The 19,611-nt window shown below is 55.2% G+C and overlaps 1 protein-coding gene and 2 long non-coding RNA genes across 3 annotated transcripts; all 3 read left to right on the top strand.

The window, feature by feature from the left end:
• Positions 1 to 685: 685 nt before the first annotated feature.
• On the top strand, positions 686 to 1,996 carry LOC121014870 (calmodulin-like protein 3). The gene has a single exon (XM_040451538.1). The coding sequence runs from the start codon at positions 884 to 886 to the stop codon at positions 1,331 to 1,333; it is 450 nt and encodes a 149-aa protein (XP_040307472.1). The 5' UTR covers positions 686 to 883; the 3' UTR covers positions 1,334 to 1,996.
• A 4,603-nt stretch (positions 1,997 to 6,599) lies between these two features.
• On the top strand, positions 6,600 to 8,297 carry LOC121014871 (uncharacterized). Its single transcript, XR_005783473.1, has 3 exons — positions 6,600 to 7,866; positions 7,967 to 8,077; positions 8,155 to 8,297. It is a non-coding gene; the product is annotated as an uncharacterized LOC121014871 (long non-coding RNA).
• Positions 8,298 to 9,282: 985 nt separating this feature from the next.
• Positions 9,283 to 17,504, top strand: LOC121014869 (uncharacterized). Its single transcript, XR_005783472.1, has 3 exons — positions 9,283 to 11,090; positions 11,355 to 11,559; positions 17,117 to 17,504. It is a non-coding gene; the product is annotated as an uncharacterized LOC121014869 (long non-coding RNA).
• Positions 17,505 to 19,611: the final 2,107 nt, after the last annotated feature.

The raw sequence follows: 19,611 nt of genomic DNA, 5'->3' as shown, positions 1-19,611 counted from the left end.
CCACCTCTGAGAGAAGCCTTCCCTGACCACCGCTGTGGAGGTGACCTGTCCGTGCTCTCCCCACCAGCACCCCTGTGTCTTCCTTCATGGCACCTGTCACAATATCCACGAATCTCATCGTTCGGTTTACTCGCCAGTTAGCTGTCTCCGGGAGGGAATACAAGCTTCAGGAGGCCTGGGAGTTGCCTGTCTTGTCCCTGGCTCTATTCCCAGCTTCCAGAACAGTATTTGCACACAGTAGGCCCTCGATACATATCGAGGAGTGAACACGTTGGAGGAAAACCTTCCCCATTCATGTTTCTTCTGAAGGTGAGAAGACAGTCTGCTTCCACCTGAAGGAGAAAGCCTTTGTTCGTTCTCTGAAAACCCTCTTGGGAAAGCGAGGGCTTTCAGGCTTTGGGAACCCGGACAAGGAAACAAGTTCCCTTCAGGCCAAGGCAACCTCTGCCTTTCATCCTGCCCGAACTTTCCCAGAAGGGAAACTGCTTGTTTCACTGAGTGCAGGGTCTAGCGATGGGGCAGGAGGAGGGGACAGGGAGTCCCCGCGGGGGGTTCCCAACAGCTGCCAGTGGGGCGGGCGGGAGCAGCTCACACACGCGCGCGCGCACACACACACACACACACACACACACACACACACATGCGTGCGCGCACACGGGCGGTGGCCGCAGCCCAACCCTCCACCGGCCCGTTCCTGGTGCCGGACTCCTGTTCCAACAGCACCCGGCCCCGGGCAACCGCGGGGCGGGGAGTCGGGGTGCCAGCGGAGCCCTGCTCCTTCTTAAGCGCCCGCCAGTCAAGCCCGGGCCAGACGGCCAGCCAGCCGGCACCCCTAGTGCGGCCACCTGTCCCCCGGAGCCCGGCCGCTGCCACCGCTCCCTCCATGGCCGACCAGCTGACAGAGGAACAGGTGGCCGAGTTCAGGGAGGCCTTCTGCCTGTTCGACAAGGACGGGGACGGCGCCATCACCACCCAGGAGCTGGGCACCGTCATGCGGTCCCTGGGCCAGAACCCCACGGAGGCCGAGCTGCGGGACATGGTGGGTGAGATCGACCGTGACGGCAACGGCTCCGTGGACTTCCCTGAGTTCCTGGGCATGATGGCCCGGCAGCTGAGGGGCCGGGACAGCGAGGAGCAGATCCGGGAGGCTTTCCGCGTGTTCGACAAGGACGGCAACGGCCTGGTGAGCGCGGCCGAGCTGCGGCACGTGATGACCAGGCTCGGGGAGAAGCTGAGCGACGACGAGGTGGACGAGATGATCCGGGCCGCCGACGTGGATGGGGACGGCCAGGTCAACTACGAGGAGTTCGTGCACATGCTGGTCTCCAAGTGAGGGGCCACCCGGCTTGGCCGAGGCCTCTGCCTCTGGCTCGGGCGGGAACCTCGGCCTGGCATCACTTCCTGCACCCCTCCCGCCTGCCTGGGCTCTGCTTCTCCCCCGCCCGGGTGATTCCACCCCGCTTCCTGCACCTCACTCTGTCCCCTTCTCTCCTGCCGACCCTCCCCTGGCCTCTTCTCAGCCAGAATGACACAGGCCACCCTCGAGCCCAGCAAACGCCAGGTGCCTCTGAAACTCAGGAGTAGCAGTGACGTCACTGCCCTGACGGTGACCTGGGGAGGGCGCAGCGTGGCGTCACAGAGCCCTCTGCGCTGGGACCTGCGGGCCGCTTAGCACTGGGGCCAGGGCAGCGGGAACCCCAGCGCCCGGGGGGGGGGGGGGCGGTTTCAGAGCCTCTGTGGCCGGAAGGCTCCCTCTGCGGGCGGGAGGGGGCCGGCCCGGGGAGAGAGGCTGATGGAGACATTGACACTTGAGCTCCGGCTTCCTGGAAGACACCACCTCTTTCCACCGGGTGCATGCTTGTCTGCGATTCATCCTTTGAGGCCGGGAGTAAAGCTGGGCTCAGTTGTAACATGTTCCTGTTCAGCTTCACGGAGGGAAATGTGAGCGAGAGGGAGAGGGAACCACGGGGGATAATAAAACGCTCGCGTCCCCGTCGTGGCTCCTTCTGTTCTGGCTCCGCTGAAACGATCCTTGCTGCTAGTCCAGGGTTTAAATGAGGCGGGGTCTCCATTTTTGTGCGTTTTGGAGAGGCGATGAAACCTAGCAGTGGGGAGGGTAATGAAAAGAGAGAAGCCCAAGGAAGGCAAACCTTGAATGTTTATTTCAAGTAAAATGGAGAAGTCAGTAGCAAAGAGCAGTTAAGAGGCAGCGCAGAGCCCTGGAGACCCGGGCGGGTTACAGATGGGAAGGTAGCCTGATGGTGGGTTTCTGTCACCTGCGGTCTCCGGGATGCACCGTGCTCTGACGGTACAGGACCGGGGGGGGGGGGGGGGACGCGAACCACCTGTCCAGCCCCTGAGATGGTTATTCCCGCATTTGCTGGCATCCCCCAGAGGCCACACCAGATCACCCAGGGGTCAGAGGGACCTTGCCCAGGTTGAGGCGGTGTTTGGTGCCGTGGATGCTGCCCTGAGGCTCTCATCAGCTCACACAATGGCTGTCAGCCCTGGGAGGGTCACAAAGCCCCTGGCCCATCTTGCCTTAAGTCCTTTCCCCCAACACCCCGTCCCCACCACGCGTGTTTCCTCGTGTGTACGATGAAGAACATGGGCACCGGGGCCGGACAGACCGGACTCTCCAGGCTTACGCCTGCAGCTGGCTGCTGACGGCCCGGAGCGCTCTGCTTCTCCGTGAGGCTAGCAGGTGTTCCCGCAGCCCCTCCTGGGCGCTGGGCACCGTCGTGAGCACTCTGCGGGCACAGGAGCCCGCCACCAGCCTGTGCACGAGCTGCGTCAGCAGCCTCCCCGTCTTGCAGACGAGGAAGCTGAGACATGAGGAGCTTGGGAAATCTGCCGGATGCCCCACAGCTGGGAGGTGACGGGGCCGGGATCGCACGCGGGGCTGTGCCCTCGGCCACACTGCGCGGCCTCTCCACTGCCCCTTCGCCTCCGCCGTGACTGAGGACTCTGATAGTGCCTCTCTCGAGCACCTGTGAGCGTTAGAAATCATCTCCTTAACATGCCCGGCATGCAGTGGGCGCTTAATAAATGACAGCTGCTGTTGCCATCGCCTTTAGGAGACCCCTGCAGCTCTAGCTCTCCGTGCGGCCTGGCGACTTGGCCTTGGCCTCCAACCGAGGAACTTCCGCCCCTGAGTCCAAGGGAAAAGACGAGGTGGGAAGGGGCTGGGGCCGAGAGGACACTGAGGCAGGGTCTGGGGCAGGAATGCCCCAACGCAGTGCAGCTGGGAAGGCCCTCCCGGCGTGGGAGAGGAGGGCGGGCCTAACTGCAGGCCCTTTTGGCTGGGCCGGGGGCTGAGCCTGATGGAGCCGAGCCTCCCCGCAGCCCCCGACTGCCGGGATTGGCAGAACGCCTACAGGTCGTGCACTGGCAACGCCTCCACGTGCCGGACGGAGCGTCCAGGTGTCAGGGCCACTGCTCCCTCGGGGCGCCCAGCCAGCCGTCACCGCAGCGGTTCAGACGTGCGTGATGGTCCCACCTGCCAGAGGGAACACTGACGTCACCCTCCAGGGACAAAAGGATTCCACCTCCTAAATGCTTCAGGAAGGGAAGGGGAAGGTGAGGGACCGGCTAGCTTCAGAGGTCGTCCTCCACCGCGCTCAGCGTCAACCAGGTCCTGCCGTGGCGCGTGGGCCCCGCTGGAGAGTGGGCATTTAACCCCTGCTTTCCCGCTGTCGGCCCAGCTCAGCCCTCGCGAGTATGGGGGACCTGTGTGCCTGCTGACACACAGCTAGAAGGGGACGAGGCGTCTCTGTGAGCCTTCCACCCGGCCTCCGGTGATTCAGCCGAAGCAGGTCTTAGAATCACAGGCTTCTTGTGGGAACCGTCCTGCGGGCATTTTAACGGGCGTCGGGGGCTCCCGTGGGGAGTCCGTGGGCCAGCGCCGGAGCGAGCGGTTGTGCAAAGACCTCCTGATGAGCCCCTGACCCTCCTTCAGGTGTTCCCGGGGCCGGGCTGCGGGTGACGGCCCAGGCAGGCTGGAAAGAAGGTGACAAGCTCCCCACCACCCCCAGAGACCCCAAGAGACCCCAGACCACCGCCCGCCGTTTCCATCACTTCCATCATGACGCCAAGCAGCAGGTAGGACACACACCCTCCAGGATCCCTCAGACGCAGATCACTGATATCAATGGGGTTCTCTTCTGTTCATAGGTGGGAAACGGAGGCGGCAAGGTCAAGGTGGGCCAGAGCTGAGAACGTTCCCTCCTCTCCCCTCCCCTTGGTTTTACTCTCCTGAATACACTTTTTGAAACACGTTCACCATTGTCCTTCTCATTCAAGCAAGGTCATCAGCCAGTTGGGCCACATGGCTCAGCCCCTCTCCCAGCCTGAGGGATTAGGGACAGGGACACCACCCCGAGGGGACACGGTTGGGCAGGGGCTCCCTGATTCTGTGGGGTCCCTTGCCTTGGCTGCTGGTCCAAAACCCACCGTGGGTGTGTGAGCCTCTGGCCGTGCCTGGAAGGCACACGGGGCCCTCCTGGCAGCCACCTCCATGCGGGACATGGCTCTGACTCAGTGCATCCTGTGTCACGTGTCAGACTCGGGCCCCTCAGTACACCTGTGTCTGTCTTCAGCCCCCTCCACACGTCCCCTCTCTCATCCTTCCTGTTCGTCCTTCCCACACGGCCAGGCCAGGACCTGTCTCGTGTCCCCTGACACCAAGGTGGATATCTGTAAACTGTGGTCCCCATAATATGTAGGTCCCCGGCCTTGCAGGAGGTCAGGCAGGGGGCAACGTGGGCTCTGGAGCACCAGAGAGGAGCCCCTGCAAGGTCCTGGACTAGAGAGAGTCCCGGAGGGTGTAAGGACCCTGTAGACCAGCTTCCTTTGCAGCGTCTCTTAGGAACAGCCATCCCTCCCCCACATTCCCTGGTTTTTTTTCAATCACTGAAGAATTGGACCTAACCTCCCTTCATCCCCCCAAAAGGTGCCATCTGACCGCAGTTTCAGAAGAACATTCCATCCAGCCCTGGGGAAGGAATTTATAAATATTACCATAGGCTTCTCATACCAAGCCTCTCATAAATCAGCGCTCGGGGCTCCTGGACCTCCCAGACTATATAAAACCACTCCTGTGTTTCCAATTTTAAGTCAAACACAGCCCAGCCCTGCTGGCCTCTGTTGATCCTCACGGATTCCTGGGGCTGATCAAAGGTTCCCCCAGCCAGCCAGCTAAAAAACGACTCTCTGGTGCCCGTTGGAGAATTTAAAATGAAAACGCATGTATGAGGTAGGGACTGCCCCGCGGTGAATGGAAGCAGTGGGGGAGACGGGGTGTGTTTCTCCCCCAAAAGGCAAAGCACAAACAAAGAGAAGATTTCTGAGGAAGATCTGGGCCCCGCCCACCTGCAGACCTCCCACCATCTGCTTTTCTGGCGGTTGTTTCCCTAACAGCCAGGAGCCTGGACCCACCCAGAGGGGGCAAGGGAGTCGGACCCGGAACCGGAAAGGACCCTCCCTGGCCCTCCTGCCAAGGGCTGGGCGCCGGGAGGAAGGGACAGTCGGGGATGCGCCATGGGAGTCAGGCTCGGATAGACCTGGGGAGGGCAGCACGGTGTCCACACCCCCAGGGGAAAGTACCTACAGGGACGGTCAGCAACGAGGTTCTTGCACAGTCCCCCAAACACCTTCTCTCGGGTCTTCCGTTGCTTTCTAGTGTGTTCCGAATTAGCAGGGAGGGGACAGGAGCCAGGCACTTGGCCCAGAAGCAGGGGAAACCCCTGAGCTAAATGTTGGGCGGGTGCAGGCTGGCCACCTCGTGCTGCCCTGAAGGGCTGGAGTAACCGAGCATCTGTGCCCCCCCCCCCCCCCCCGGCCCAAAAAACAGCCCGTGCAAGCCTGCCAGCCACAGGCGGGGCTCGCCCCTCTCAGTCCCCGCTGAGCTGGTCTCGTCTACAGGTCACTACATGCCCCCCAGACTCCAGTTTGGACGGCTTCCCTGTGATAGAGGCACGGCTCACTCTGAGGGAGATGCTTACCCCCCTCTCCCCACCCCGGGACCAGGACCCCGGTGAAATGCTGCATGAGCGGACCTGACTCATTTCCGCCTCAAAACGGGCGGGGTGGCAGCTACGCTTATGAGCCCATTTCAGAGAAGGGAAGACTGAGACCTCGAGCGTTCAAACAACGTCCCCGAAGTCACACATCTAGTACATTCGAGTTCGAAGCTGGGTCTGACTGGCTCCAAGCTCCCCCTTCAGCACCGCCACCAAGAAGCTTCTCTGAGCAAGCAGCCTGAGACCGGGGGTAAGCTGGTCTTACGGAAGCTATGGGAGCTGCAGCGGGGCGGCAAAAGGCGTGGAGCAGGAAAGGCCTCGGAGAGACCACCGCCACTGGGCAGCATTTGGGCAGCCAGCACCTGGAGGAGAGAAAGACCTGGAGCAGTGCTGAGGAACCCAGGAGCCAGGAGCCACAACAGCCGCTGGGTCACAGTTCAGGTGGCCTCAGAGGGGGTGCCGTCCAAAGGTCCTGGGGGCGCCGGGATGGCTTCGTCGGTTGAGCGTCCGATTCCTGGCTTCCGCTCAGGTCACGATCTCCCGGTTTCGCGAGTTCGAGCCCCGCAGCGGGCGCTGTGCTGACAGTGCGGAGCCTGCTTGTGATCCTCTCTCTCCCTCTCTCTCTCTCAAAGAAACGTTTAAGAAAAGAAAAAAAGGCGCCACAACCCAGGGCACCTCTTCGCCCTCCCGCCCCGCTGCTGGCGGTGAACGTGGGCATGGGCGCTGCTCCTCCTGGGAAGCAGAGGCAGCCATGTCACCAGGACAGAAGATGCTCCGGCCGCACCTTTGTGACAGGAGATGTGCATCAGTACAGAGCTCTGTGCAGGTGTCTCTCTGGCCACAGCTGGGCCCAGGCCTCTGTCATCGTACAGAACAGCTGGGCAACGTCTGGGCCCAGGGAGAGCCCTGCCTCCCACCCAAAGTCACATCGCAGGGTCCAGGTGATGGGCAATCAGAAAAGACACATGTCCTCTATTACAGGTTGAATGATGTCCTCCCCCCCACCACCCCCACAAATTCAGACCTCAGAATGAGACCTTAGTTGGAGACAGGGTCTTTATGGAGACAATCGAGTTAAAACAAGGACGTTAAGGTGGGTCCCCAATCCAATACTGTTGACATCCTTACAAGAAGGGGACATCTGGAGACAGAGGGACGACCATGTGAGCACGCGGGGAGAAGACGGTGTCTGCGCGCCCGGGAGAGCAGCCCCAGGAGGAGCCAGGGCCGCCCACACCCGGATCTCAGGCTTGCGGCCTCCAGATGTGAGGTGTTTACGGCCCCCGGGGCCAAGGTGGCTTGTGACAGCAATGCCAGCAAATATGTCCCCAGAGGGAGGCTGGACATATTCGCAGACCCCTTTCTTCCTCTGAGTCCCAGCACGGCTGCTGGGGGCCCGTGCGGAACTGACTTCCTCCTGGGCTCTGTGGGCAGCTCAGCCAGTCGGACGCCCCTGGCTCTGGAGAAGGTGCGGACAGGAAGGAGCGGGGAGGAACATTCCACACGGTGCAGGGCAAGGCTTTCCATGCATTCTGCCGCTGCGTCACAGACTCGGGAGCGGCTGTTGGTGTCGGAAGCCTGGCTCGGCACGTTCGGGGTGGGTAGTCAGCGAGGCCCGGGGTGCGGCCTCTCCGTCCCTGTGCGCGGACACACACGGGCCCGAGGTGGGGATAGACACGTCCCCTTGTAGAGCCTTAGATCCGCTCATCGTCTCAGGTTATCTGGCCTAATCTCCCACCCGGGACCAAAGGCCTCAAAGGGACAGCATCCCGGAAAGGTGGCAACTTCGTACGTCCTCGGAATGCGTCCATCTAGGAGAGCTCGAGGCCAATTGTCCAGCGGTCGGGTAACTTTGATCCTTCGAAAGCGTTTCTTTGTGGGGTCTGAAATGTGCCTCTGTACCACTTCACTCACTGGCCCTTTCTTTCCTTCTGCCTTCGTTCTAGGCAGATTCCAGAGCAGGGGACAGTACGCGTTCCCACATCTCCGAGTGTCCATACTTCAGAGCGCTGCGGATACAATCGCGTCCCCGCCTGCAGCCTCCCCTCATCTCCAGGGTAAGCAGTACTAACTCCTTCAACAGCTTCTTTGGATGACACGTGTTCAGACCCCCTCACCTCTTGACCCATGTCAGCTTTTCTGAAGCCCTCGTGGTGACGCATCGCCGGACCCCAGCGGCGTTTGACCGGCGCCCGTGGCGATGGGGCCACACGTCCCCATCCTGAACACGGCACTTCTAAGAATAAAGCTCCGGGTCAAACCACACTCGTGTTCCAACGCTGTGTCACTCCTTCAACCGATGTCATCGAACGCGTGTGCGCGCGTGTGCTAGGCTTCAGGGGGCACAGGTGCAGATCAGACAGCACACGATTGCACGGGGGACGGATAGGGAAGGGGGTCTGAGAGCGTAGAGGAGAGGGGGCCTGTAGTGCTGGGCGCGGAGGGGCAGGGACCTGCGGGGAAGAAGGAAGCCACCCGGCCCCGCCGCGGCCGGTCCTGAAGGCGGCCAGGCAGATGCGGTGGGTGGGGAGGAGGTGGGCAGGCCTGGGTTTGCTGTTCCCCAGCTGAAGGAACAGCGTGGGAGAAGGCACCACGTGCTTCTGCCTCCTCGTTGTGCAACGACCTTCTAGGCGTCCTCACAAACTCGGCTCCGGTGTCTCATCCACTGGGAAGGCTGACTTTCCCATCCCCCACCCTCCTGGTTAGATCAGCACCTTCTCTCTGTCGTCCAGAGCCCTCGCAGCAGATCTGTGGCCTCTGCGTATATCTGGTGACATCAGCCTGACCCGTTGGTCTCCCGTGTCCCCGCCGAGCGGCCACCCCTCCGGCTGAATGCCTGGCACAGAGCCCGGCCAGAGTCGGTGTCCACAGAAAGCGAGCCGTGTGGATGCGTGGTGGCCGAGTACAGCCCAGCGAGAGACGTCAGCACCATCGTAGGAAGGTGGGCGGTGGAATGAGGTGATGAAAAGCTCCCTCTGTCATTCCGGGGGGCGGGGGGTGTCTGGGCTGGATGCTGCTCGGGCCAGTGCTCTCCTGTCACTACCCCGAAATCCTGAGTGGCTTCTGAATTATTAAGAATGAGGGGCCCATGGGGCGCCTGGGTGGCTCAGTCGGTCGAGCGTCCGACTTTGGCTTGGGTCGTGATCTCGCAGTTCGTGAGTTCGAACCCTGCGTGGGGCTCTGTGCTGACAGCTCAGAGCCTGGAGCCTACTTCTGAGTCTGTGTCTCCCTCTCTCTCTGCCCCTCCCCCACTCATGCTCTGTCTCTCTCCGTCTCTCAAAAATGAATAAATGATAAGAAAAAATTAAAAAAAAAAAAGAATGAGGGGCCCACATTTTCCTTTTCGGCTGGACCCCATAAATCACATAGCTGGTCCTGCGCATCGTGACATCCTTAGCTGGTGGTGCGGGGCCTGCCACGCGGGGGACAGTTCAGCAGGTGCGTGGACTGTCAGGTGCCCACAGACAGCACGGAAAAGTGGTCAGAGGGAAGAAGAGAACCAGGCCCTAGCAGTACGGAGGACTCAGGAGGGGAGGGCTTCGGAGAGAACCCTGTGTGCCCCTGCGTCCTGTGGCCTAGGCCGTGGTAAGGGTGCCTGAGTGTTTGCCGCTGGGGCTCAGGGTCCCACCGGTTGAGGCCTAGATCCGCTGAAGGCCTGCTGTCCTCAGCCTGTCTCTGTTGCCCCTCAGCCCCTTCTATTCTCTGACCCTGAAGAGCAAAGCGGGATGTCTACACAGAGGCTGGAGTTTGTTTCCACACAGCCTGCTGGCACATTTGCCTTGTCCTTCCGGCAGCTTCTTTCTCCAGAAAGCACTGCTGGGATTGCCAGATTAGCATCGGAATGGGGAGAGGGCCACTCCTACAATAGCAATCCCCTGTGGACGGAAGAGAGCCGGACATCAAATGATGCCTTACCTTCCAACCCCGAGGCACGCTCTGCCAGGCCAGCAGGCTCGGGCCCCTCCACAGCAGGCTTAGAGCTCTGGAACTTTCCCGGGGCCTTCTCAGCCAAGACAGCAGATCTCCTTGGGGAAGAGGTCCTAATAACTAAGAAAGTGTGATCAGTCTGGCCTGCGATGGTAAATTCTCCCCCACCGACCCCGTCTCCGATGGCCATCACCACCACCACCGATGGAGGAAAAGAAAATACTCCACAGTGAGTGGGTTAAGGCCTTTCGGTTCAGACAGGGAGGTTAGGCAGAAGCCGGGAAAGTGTTGGTTCTCTTTTCTTGTTGAGAACTGAACCACAAGAAACGGTCTGAGATGGCCACCGGGAAGGTTCTGATTAGTTGTGGCACAGGTTTCGAGATGTCTGCAGAGACGAAACTGGAGTGAACGCGGCCTGTGTGAGAGCACTGATCTTTGTGTATATGGTGGTGGGGGCGGGGGTCGTTGCATCCCCGAAGCCCCATCCAGTGCTGGGCCCCGGGGGTGTACGTAAGCAAGTGTCTGAGGTGACGCATGAAAGGTTCTTTAGAATATCCCAAGAGAGACGGGCCCCATTTCCAAGAACCAGGCTATCCAAATAAAAATCCCATCCAAAGTCCACTACCTCGTTTTAAAAGGAAGCTCTCAGTTCTTCAGTCCCGGGTCTTTGTGGCCTTACGTGAAGCCCAGACCCCGCACAGTCACAGCCTAAAAAATACAGCGGTATTTTTACAGGAGACGCTCCCAGAATGGGGCAAGACTCCACTTGTAACACAAAACCCGTGAGGAAACTTTACTTCTGTTGCCAAATAGAGGTTCCTACTCAAAGGGAACCAGAACAGCCAAAGAGGTTTTGCAAGAAGCAAGCCCTCTGTCGAAACCGCTGCGGGGACGTCAGGAAACTCCGAGGAATGGCTGAAAACAGATTTGTTCCACTGAGAACACAGGGACTTCAGCAAGGCGAGTGAGACCGGGTGTGGGAACCTGGGCTTGTCAACATTCTCATTTCTAGCCTTCGTCACCGTGCGGGGCAGGGGACGACAAGAGGACAGACCCCCCACGTGGGACTATGTCTTTGTGTGGCCTCCTTCCCTACCATGAAGACAAAGCTATACGGATGGCATCTGGAGAATGAACAACCAGGTATTTATTTCAATGCAGCTTGTTTGTTCATTCGTTCATTCATTCATTCATTCGTTCGTTTGTTCATTCGTTCATTCATTCATTCATTCATTCATTCGTTTGTTCATTTGTTCATTCATTCATTCATTTGTTCATTTGTTTGTTCATTCGTTCGTTCATTTGTTCATTCATTCGTTCATTCACTCGTTCATTTGTTCGTTCACTGATTCATTCATTCACTCGGGTAAGAGTCTTACAATTAATTACGTGTTGAATGTCTGCCAGGAGCCAGGCGCGAAGCTGTTTGCTGGACGCGGAGACACTCCTGTCCTCAGGTAACTAATGCTGAGTGAACCACACACACACACTGGGGAGCTGCAGACATCTGGGAACTCAGTGGCTCCAGCACTGAAGCGTCCCCAGGGGAATTGCAAGAGACGCGTGGTGTCCTCAGGACGGTACAGGCTGTGTGACTGCATATTCCCAGTAGGTGAGAGCCTCGGGTTTGATTAGACCTCGACAGAAAGTAAATCCTACACTTCCTGTTTTACATCTGGTGATCGCAAGAATTTCCCCGGCCCAGCTTCTGGCTCTGTCAATCCCAAACCTCATTTCTCTTCTGCTTCAGAGGGCCCCCTTCTCTTCAGAGGGCCCCATCCCTCTGGGGCCCTGCGTTCATGTTATAGTAGCATCACGGGCTGTGTACCTCCATGTGATCATGCCAGTGGTGGTGGGAGTACTCCTGAAAACTCCTGTCCTAGCAGGACATCTGTGTGCACGGTGGCTGGTCACACAGGGAAGGGACGGTGGACGTGGCCGCACTTAAATAGCTGACCTTTGCAAATTGTACAACATGTGACCCTGGGAACAACTGTAGGGCCCCTCTCAGGCTAGGAAGGGGTCCCGGGAGAGAGGGCCCCTGAAGCAGAAGCTGGAGCTTGCTTTCATCCAGGTCGACACGTAGCCGGGTGAAGGACGGAGCCTTCCGTATCCTTGACTCCTCTCGACTTATCCTGCCGAGCGCAAAGACAAGTCGTGATGATGGCCTGGAGGTGGCCTCAGGTCTGCGTCGAGAGGCACAGACACACATTTAAATCGGGCTCTTGACAAATGCCAATAAAAGGTGCCGTGACGCTAGACCCTTGCTTCTTCTGTTGGGTCTGACCTCTTCTCTGCCTCTCCACGCTCCTCCCCCACTTTCCCGGCGTGCGGACTTCTCTCTGCCAGACCACTCTTTCCAGGGCTTGCTGCCTTCATTTCTCCTGGTAAGTCTACTCCTGGCTTTCTTTCCATTCTCAACATATGTAGACCTATATTGTTCTGTCTCCTCCCCTCTGCCCTCCTCCTCCCTTCCCCTCTGCCTTCCCCTCTCCCCCCCCACCCTCCTTTTCTCCTCTCCCCCCTGTCTCCTCCCCTCCCATCCTCTCCCCTCCCATGCCTCCCTTCCTCTCCAATCCCTCCTTCCCGCTCTACCCCCAGCCCCCTCCCCTTCTCATCCCCTTCCCTCCCTCCCCCTTCTCTTCTCTCTTCCTCTCTCTCCTCTCTCTCGCTTTCTTGGTCATCTCTCTATTCCAAGATCTCTGCCCCGCTGTCTCTTTTCCCCTCCTGGCTTTTACTCTAACCTTTCTCTCCGTTACTTCTGCCTCTGTGTGTTCAGATCTTTCGCTCTTGGCTCTTTCCCCCAACTTTCCCTGCTGCCTGCCACTTCTTTCCAAATACAACCCAACCTCCACTCTGTCCTAAAATATTTTTTTCCCCTATTTATTCACTACTTGTTTAAGAACTTGATCTGGAGACAGAGCCTTACTGCAGATTGGTTTTCCTTCCTGAGGCATGAGAGCCTTTGAGCAGCCCTTCCCTTCTGGCTACAGCACAGGGAGCAAGGCCAGAAACAGTCGGAGCTGGTCCAGGGCCCTTTGCTGGTGTTTTTTCAGGCATGCCATAGAGGGGAAGGTCTCTCGGTACATCCTGTATCTCAGACGCAGTGGGGAAGCCAAGAAGAGAAGCCCATGGCAGTTGTTTGGGAATCCTTCTCAGCACTTTCTTTTTATTCTGTTGTCTGACTTTCTACAGAAACCTACACCTGCATGTGTATCACTCAGTCAAGTTCTGCTGGAATGCCTTCTGTGAGCTGTGAAGAGCAAAACCAGTCCTTGTCCTCAACAAGCTTATTCTTTAGTGTCTGTGGGCACAAACCTATTACCTGTAAACAGTCAGAGGACATGTAAGTAACAAAATGTATGCTGCTGACCATAAACGCACTAACTCAGAGAGAGAGAGAGAGAGAGAGAGAGAGAGCCTAGAATCAAAGAAGATTTTAGGAGGGGTGGGGCTGGTGTTGCCCCCGCAGGGGGAGTGGGCTTGGAGTCTGCAGAGGGAGATGTCTGCAGAGGAGGATGTCTTATAGGAGGAACAACAGCACGAGCAAAGCCACACCTCGGGCACTAGCCAGCATCCAAGGAGAGCAGGAGACAGCCTGAAACAACAGTGATGGTAGATGCCGGGGTGGGTAATGTGGGGCTTCCACAGGGTGGAGACAAGGCACTGGGGACTCCTAGTCTGCCTGAGTGGCTAGAACAAAATACCAAGACTATAAGACACAATATCAACATATAAAAATCAACTTTATTTCTATGTATACTAGCAGCGACCACCTGGACACTGAAATTAAAAATAAAATACCATTTATAATTGCTAAGAAAAATAATCACAATACCTAGGTGTAAAACTAACAAAATACACGTAGGACTTTTATGATAAAAACTGCCGAAAAAAAATCAGAGAAGATCTAAACAAATGTAAAGACATACCATGTTCATGGATTGGAAGACTCAACATCTTAAAGATGTCAATTCTCCCCAAACTGACAGGTTTAAAGCAGTTCCTATCAAAATCCCAGCAAGACTTCTGTAGATATGACAAGATTATTCCAAAATTGGTATCGAAAGGCAAAGAAACTACAAGAGCTAAACAATTTTGAACAAGAATCATACAGTGGAGAAACACAACAAACGAACAAAGAAAAAAGTAGGCAAACCGAAAAAACTGACTCTTAACTATAGAGAACAAACTGATGGTTACCAGAGGGGAGGTGGGTAGGAGGATGGGTGAAATTAGTGAAGGTGATTAAGAGTACACTTATCATGATGATCACTGAGAAATGAATAGAATTGTTGAATCACTATATTGTACACCTGAAGCTAATATAACACTGTATGATTCCTATCCTGGAATTAAATTTTTTTAAATAAAAAGTTAAGAATCATAAAGTGGAAGACAACAGTACACCCAATGTCAATACTTACTGTAGACCTACAGGAATCAAGACAGCAGAGCATTATTGGCTGAGGGACAAACACGTGGATCAGTGGAACTGAATAGAGAACCCAGAAATGAACCCACATGAAGATACCTGAGTCATATTCCGATTCACTGGAAGGCAGAGAGCCTTTTTAAAGAAATGGTGCTGGTGCGATTGGGTCAGAAAAAAAATTACTTCAACCTAACCTAAGTCACACCTTATACAAAAATTAGCTCAAAATGGAGCACAGACATAAAAAAAAAATCTTTGGGACCTAGGACTAGGCAAAGTGTTTCTGGATTTGATACCAAAAATATGATCAAAAAAAAAGGAAAGAGTGATACACCAGACTTCATCAGAATTAAAACCTTATACTCCACAAAACACCCTGTTTAGAGAATGAAAGTACAACCTATAGACTAGGAGAAAACATTTGCAAACCACCTATTTGACAACGGACTACTCACTGTCTAGAATATATAAGGAATTCTCAAAATGCAACAGTAAAAAAAAAAAAAGAAGAAAAAAGTTCCAATGAGAAAATGACAAGCCAAAGAACCTGAGACATTTCACTGAAGAAGATCTACAAACAGAAAATCAACTCAAGAAAAGGTTCTCAACATCATCATTCATTAGGGAAATGCAAAGTAAAGCCACAATGAGAGCTCACTGTCTCCAGAATTATTGAAACAAAAAACAATAGCGAAACCAAATGCTGGTGATGAGGTGGGGAACTGGATTACTCATGCCTTACTGATGGGGATAGAAAATGGTACAACCACTCTGGAAAGGAGTTTGACATTTTCTTAAACAGACACACACACACACAAACTAAACATGCAGTGATCCAGTAATTACACTCCTAGGCATTTACCCCAGAGAAGGAAAAACTTATAGTCACATTAAAAAAAAAAAATAGTATACAGATGCTTTACAGTTGCTTTATTTGTAATGGTCCCCGGCTGGAAACAATCCAGACATTCTTCAATGGGGGAACCGCAAATGGTGGTTCATCCACACGTGGAAAATTACTCATCACGAAAAAAAAAAAAAAAAAAAAGAAAGCGCACACACACAGTAACCTAGATGAATCTCCAAAGAATTATGCTGAGTGAAAATAATCTAATCCCGAAATGCCACGTGCCATATGATTCCGTTTAGACAACGTCCTCGAAACGACACAGCTATACAAATGGAGGACAGATCGGTAGCTGCCAGGAGTTAAGGTAGAAATGGCGGCTAAAGTGGGCGTGGCTGTCAAAGGGCTTCAGGAGGGATCCTGGCAACGATGGAGACATTCTGGACCTTGTGTGCTAATGTCAGTATCTTGGTTGTGATACTGGACTTCGGTTTTGCAAAATATTACCACGGGGAAAATTGTGAAGCGTGCACTGAATCCCTCTCCATTATTTCTTAAAGTTACACATGTGCTGCAAACTTGTATATTACGAGCTGAAAGTCTGGGTAGTCAACAGGCAAATTTTACACTCAGGGTGCTGAGAAATTACTCCCCGAAAGGGAAGCCATTCTTGGGCCGGTTACTTGCAGTCACAGGCAATGCAGCCACAAACGCACAAATTCTGTCATTTTACAGATGTGCCGGAGGGTGGAAAATGTGGAGAAGCTTTGAGTGAAGGCATTGAGAAAATCCTCACCCCCCAAATGAAAATAACGAAATAAGAAATGAAATACGATTACTTCTTTGAGATTAAAGACCAGAATGCAATACAGTATCTCAGTACTGTTCAGTACAGTAAATCCAGTGAAACCAGGTTTCTTTTTCCTTTTTAAATATTGTTTTTTAAATTTTAAAATAAGCTGCATGTCCAACGTGGGGCTCGAACTCACGACCCTTAGATCAAGAGTCACATGCTGTACTGACTGAGCCAGCCAGGTGCCCCTAAAGCTGGATTTCTAAGCCTCAACATATGGTCAGTATTTAATGTTAATTTTATGGAGAACTGTGTAAATATCTCCGAAATATGTGTTTTACTAGAATCCAGCTAGGGAGAAATATTAATAAAGTAGTTACTACAAATTTTTTTATTTTTATTTTTTTAAGTTTATTTATTTATTTTGAGAAAGAGAGACAGAGCATGAGCGGGGGAAGGGCAGAGAGAGAGGGAGACACAGAATCCGAAGCAGGCTCCAGGTTCTGAGCTGTCAGCACAGAGCCCGACACGGGGCTCGAACTCACGAACCACGAGATCATGACCTGAGCCAAAGTCGGACGCTTAACCAGTGGACGCTAAGCCACCCAGGTGCCCCAGGATTTGGATTATTTTAAGTAGTTTATTATTTTTTTTAAATGCTGAGAATAACATCCTGGTGTCCATTTTTTTGGAGACACAAATAATAATAATAATAATAATGCGCCCATTTAATGTGTATCCTGTAGGGGTGCCTAGGTGGCTCAGTCGGTTGAGCTTCCAACTCTTGATTTCGGCTCGGGTCATGATTTCAGTTTGTGAGTTCAAACCCCGCCTTGAGCCCTGTGCTGATTGCATGGAGCCTGCTTACTATTCTTTCTATTTCTCTTCTATTTCTCTTGCTATTTCTCTCTTTCTAGCCTTCCCTGCTCACATGCATGGGCTCTCTCTTTCAAAATAAATACATAAACTTTTTTTTTAAGTGTGTCGTTAAAAATAAGCAGTTGCTTAGGAAAAGCACATCTGATCAGAGACTAAAGAGAAAAAAAATTAATTAATTAAAGTGTACAGGTTAATGTTTGTTCGTGTGTTCACAGAGCCGTGAAACCATCACCACGATCCGATTTTGGAACGTTTGGCAGTCAGTCTCCACCCCACTCACACACCCCCACGCGCACCCCCAGCCCTAAACAACCACTCACCGATCGGCTTTCTGTTCCTATCAATTTGCCTCCAGAGACGAATTCTGTACATTTCATATCAATGAAATCAGAAACGTGTGGTCTCTTAGGACCGCCTGCTCTCACTTAGCACAACGTTTGCAAGGGTCATCCGTGTGGCAGCGCGTGCTAGGACTTCATTTCTACTTCTTGCTGGATAACGTGCCATCGTTTGGATCTGTCACAGTTCGTTTATCCCCTCGGCACCTGATGGACATTGGGTCGTCTTCACTTCGCGGCTATTGTAAATAGTGCCGCTAAAAACATTCACAAATTATTATTTTTGAATAATAATTTGTAATTTGTGTGTGCGTGGATGACGCTTTCATTTTCTTGGGCTCACACCTACGAGTGGACTTTCTGGGTCATATGACTAACTTTAACCTGATGCCCCTTGGTGATTATTTAAGATCCCTCCTGTTAAGAAAATAATTGGTCAGAACATAGGGGCCTCTTTGAGGATTCTGATGCATGGTGACAAATAACACGCCTCAAAATTATACCAGCTTCTGCTGCCTTAACGGTGAAAATGTGGGGTCCAGAGGCTCTTTAGGGCTCAGACCCACAGCCATCCCATCTCTGTTTGGACCTGCAGGGTCTCCCACGGCAGCCTGCTGGACAAGGCTTAGTAGAAGGAGCCAGAAGGTCTGGGTTCCTCTCCCAGGCCTGCTTCTCGCTGCTGGATGGGCCACCCAGAGGAAGTTATCTCTTCCTTGGCGAAAGGAAGAGAATCCCAGGAAGCTCCTCCCTCCCCTGGGATGAAAGGGGCCCTCAGTGCTGCGGCCACGGCCTGTGGGGTTCTCTTTCCTGAATGTCCCCCCACCCCAAGGCCGGTGTCTTCCTGGAGGCCGAGTGGACAGGCCGCCCCATGGGTCCGCCCGGTCGGCCGGCGGTCCACGCGCTAAGGGGTTGAGGGGAGCCCGTGTCTCTGGCCCGGTCCACGGTGCCCGTGCCTGGACGGTGACCGGGGTTCAAAGTCTCTACCGCAAGCCCCGCGGAGCACCTGTCCCAGGGTTTATGGGAGATTGCACCTGCCTTCAGGGTGCTGAGAAAGTTATCAGAGGCCTGGAACCGGGAATCCGGCCTGGGGCCTGGTGTCAAGATTCCATCAGAATGAGACACGCGTCCCAACCCTCGTGTGGGGGCCACAGGGCGGACCGGGTCAAACGGACACACCCACCCCTCGTCCCGAGAGACACCTGTTCCCGCCGGAGGAGACCTGAACGCTAGCTCGATTTCCCTTGCTAGGCACAGAGGGCTTATCGGAGAGATGCAGACACTTAACTAAGATGTGCTGTTAGGCGTAAGCGTCTGCCACGTCCTGGGCACGTGGCACACGTCACTGGCAGTCCTCACAGCAATCTTGAGGGTGGGCCTTGCGCCTATTTCCCAGGTGAAGAAACTGAGATTCAGAGAGGTTAAGTAACTTGCCTGGGGCGCTGAAGCCAGACATCCGTGACGCTCTTTTCATTTCGTGACGACGTGTTGGGGATGTGACCCGGGACCCACCTACGGGTCTTTCCCCGGGCCAGGAAGGACCCGCCGTGGGCCGGGTGGTGAGCGGCGGGGGAGGAGAGGGCGAGCGTGCTGAGGTCCTGGCCCCACCAGAGCCCGCGGGGGACCCACCCAAGCGCCCTCCCGGGCCCTGACGGTCTGGCCCCCCCAGAGCCCGCGGGGGACCCACCCAAGCGCCCTCCCGGGCCCTGACGGTCTGGCCCCCCCTCGTGTCGCTTCCCCCTCTTCCCCTGCAAAGCGCCTTGTGAAACGGGTTTCGCCTTCCAGCTCAGCTCATGAGCCGAGGGAAGCTCTCGGGCCTCCTCGGGGTGTCTGTGGCTGGTGACAGGAACCGCTCGTGATGAGTCACCCCCAGAGCAGTGTATCAAAGAGCGGGGCAGACGCGGGTGGGTCTGGAGAGCGGCCGGTGTCAGCTCCGGGAAGCCGGCTGCTGGCGTGAGTCTGTGTGTGGGACAGAGGACAGTCCCCCAGGGAAGGAGCCTCGGGTCAGACCGCTGGCTGAGCAAAAGGCAGTCACGCGGCACTGAAGAAAGCAAACTCCATCTGTGTCTGGGATCCAGGGTGCCACAGGGTGGCACACGGTGCCATCTGTGTCTGGGAGGTCAGGGCACCGCTCCTGACCCGCGAGGCCCGGCTGGAGGCCCCCGGGGGGGGGACAGGGCCGGCTGCCGGTGGTGTCAGCGGGCTGACCCCCCAGCGGGTCTGGGCGTCTCTGGGGGACGTGCCCGAACCCGCCGGCCTTTAGGGAGAAGAGCAGTTATCGGCGTGACCACCGTCAACATCGTCACTGCACGCCGACTGCTGTGGCCCCCAAGCCTGCGTCCTCCCCAAACCCACGCGTTGAAACCCAAGCCCCG

Source organism: Herpailurus yagouaroundi, unplaced genomic scaffold (assembly GCF_014898765.1).
Source record: "Herpailurus yagouaroundi ecotype Mexico unplaced genomic scaffold, PumYag 203, whole genome shotgun sequence".
In the NCBI taxonomy this organism is placed as follows: domain Eukaryota; kingdom Metazoa; phylum Chordata; class Mammalia; order Carnivora; family Felidae; genus Herpailurus; species Herpailurus yagouaroundi.
This window is presented reverse-complemented; position numbering and strand designations above follow the sequence as displayed.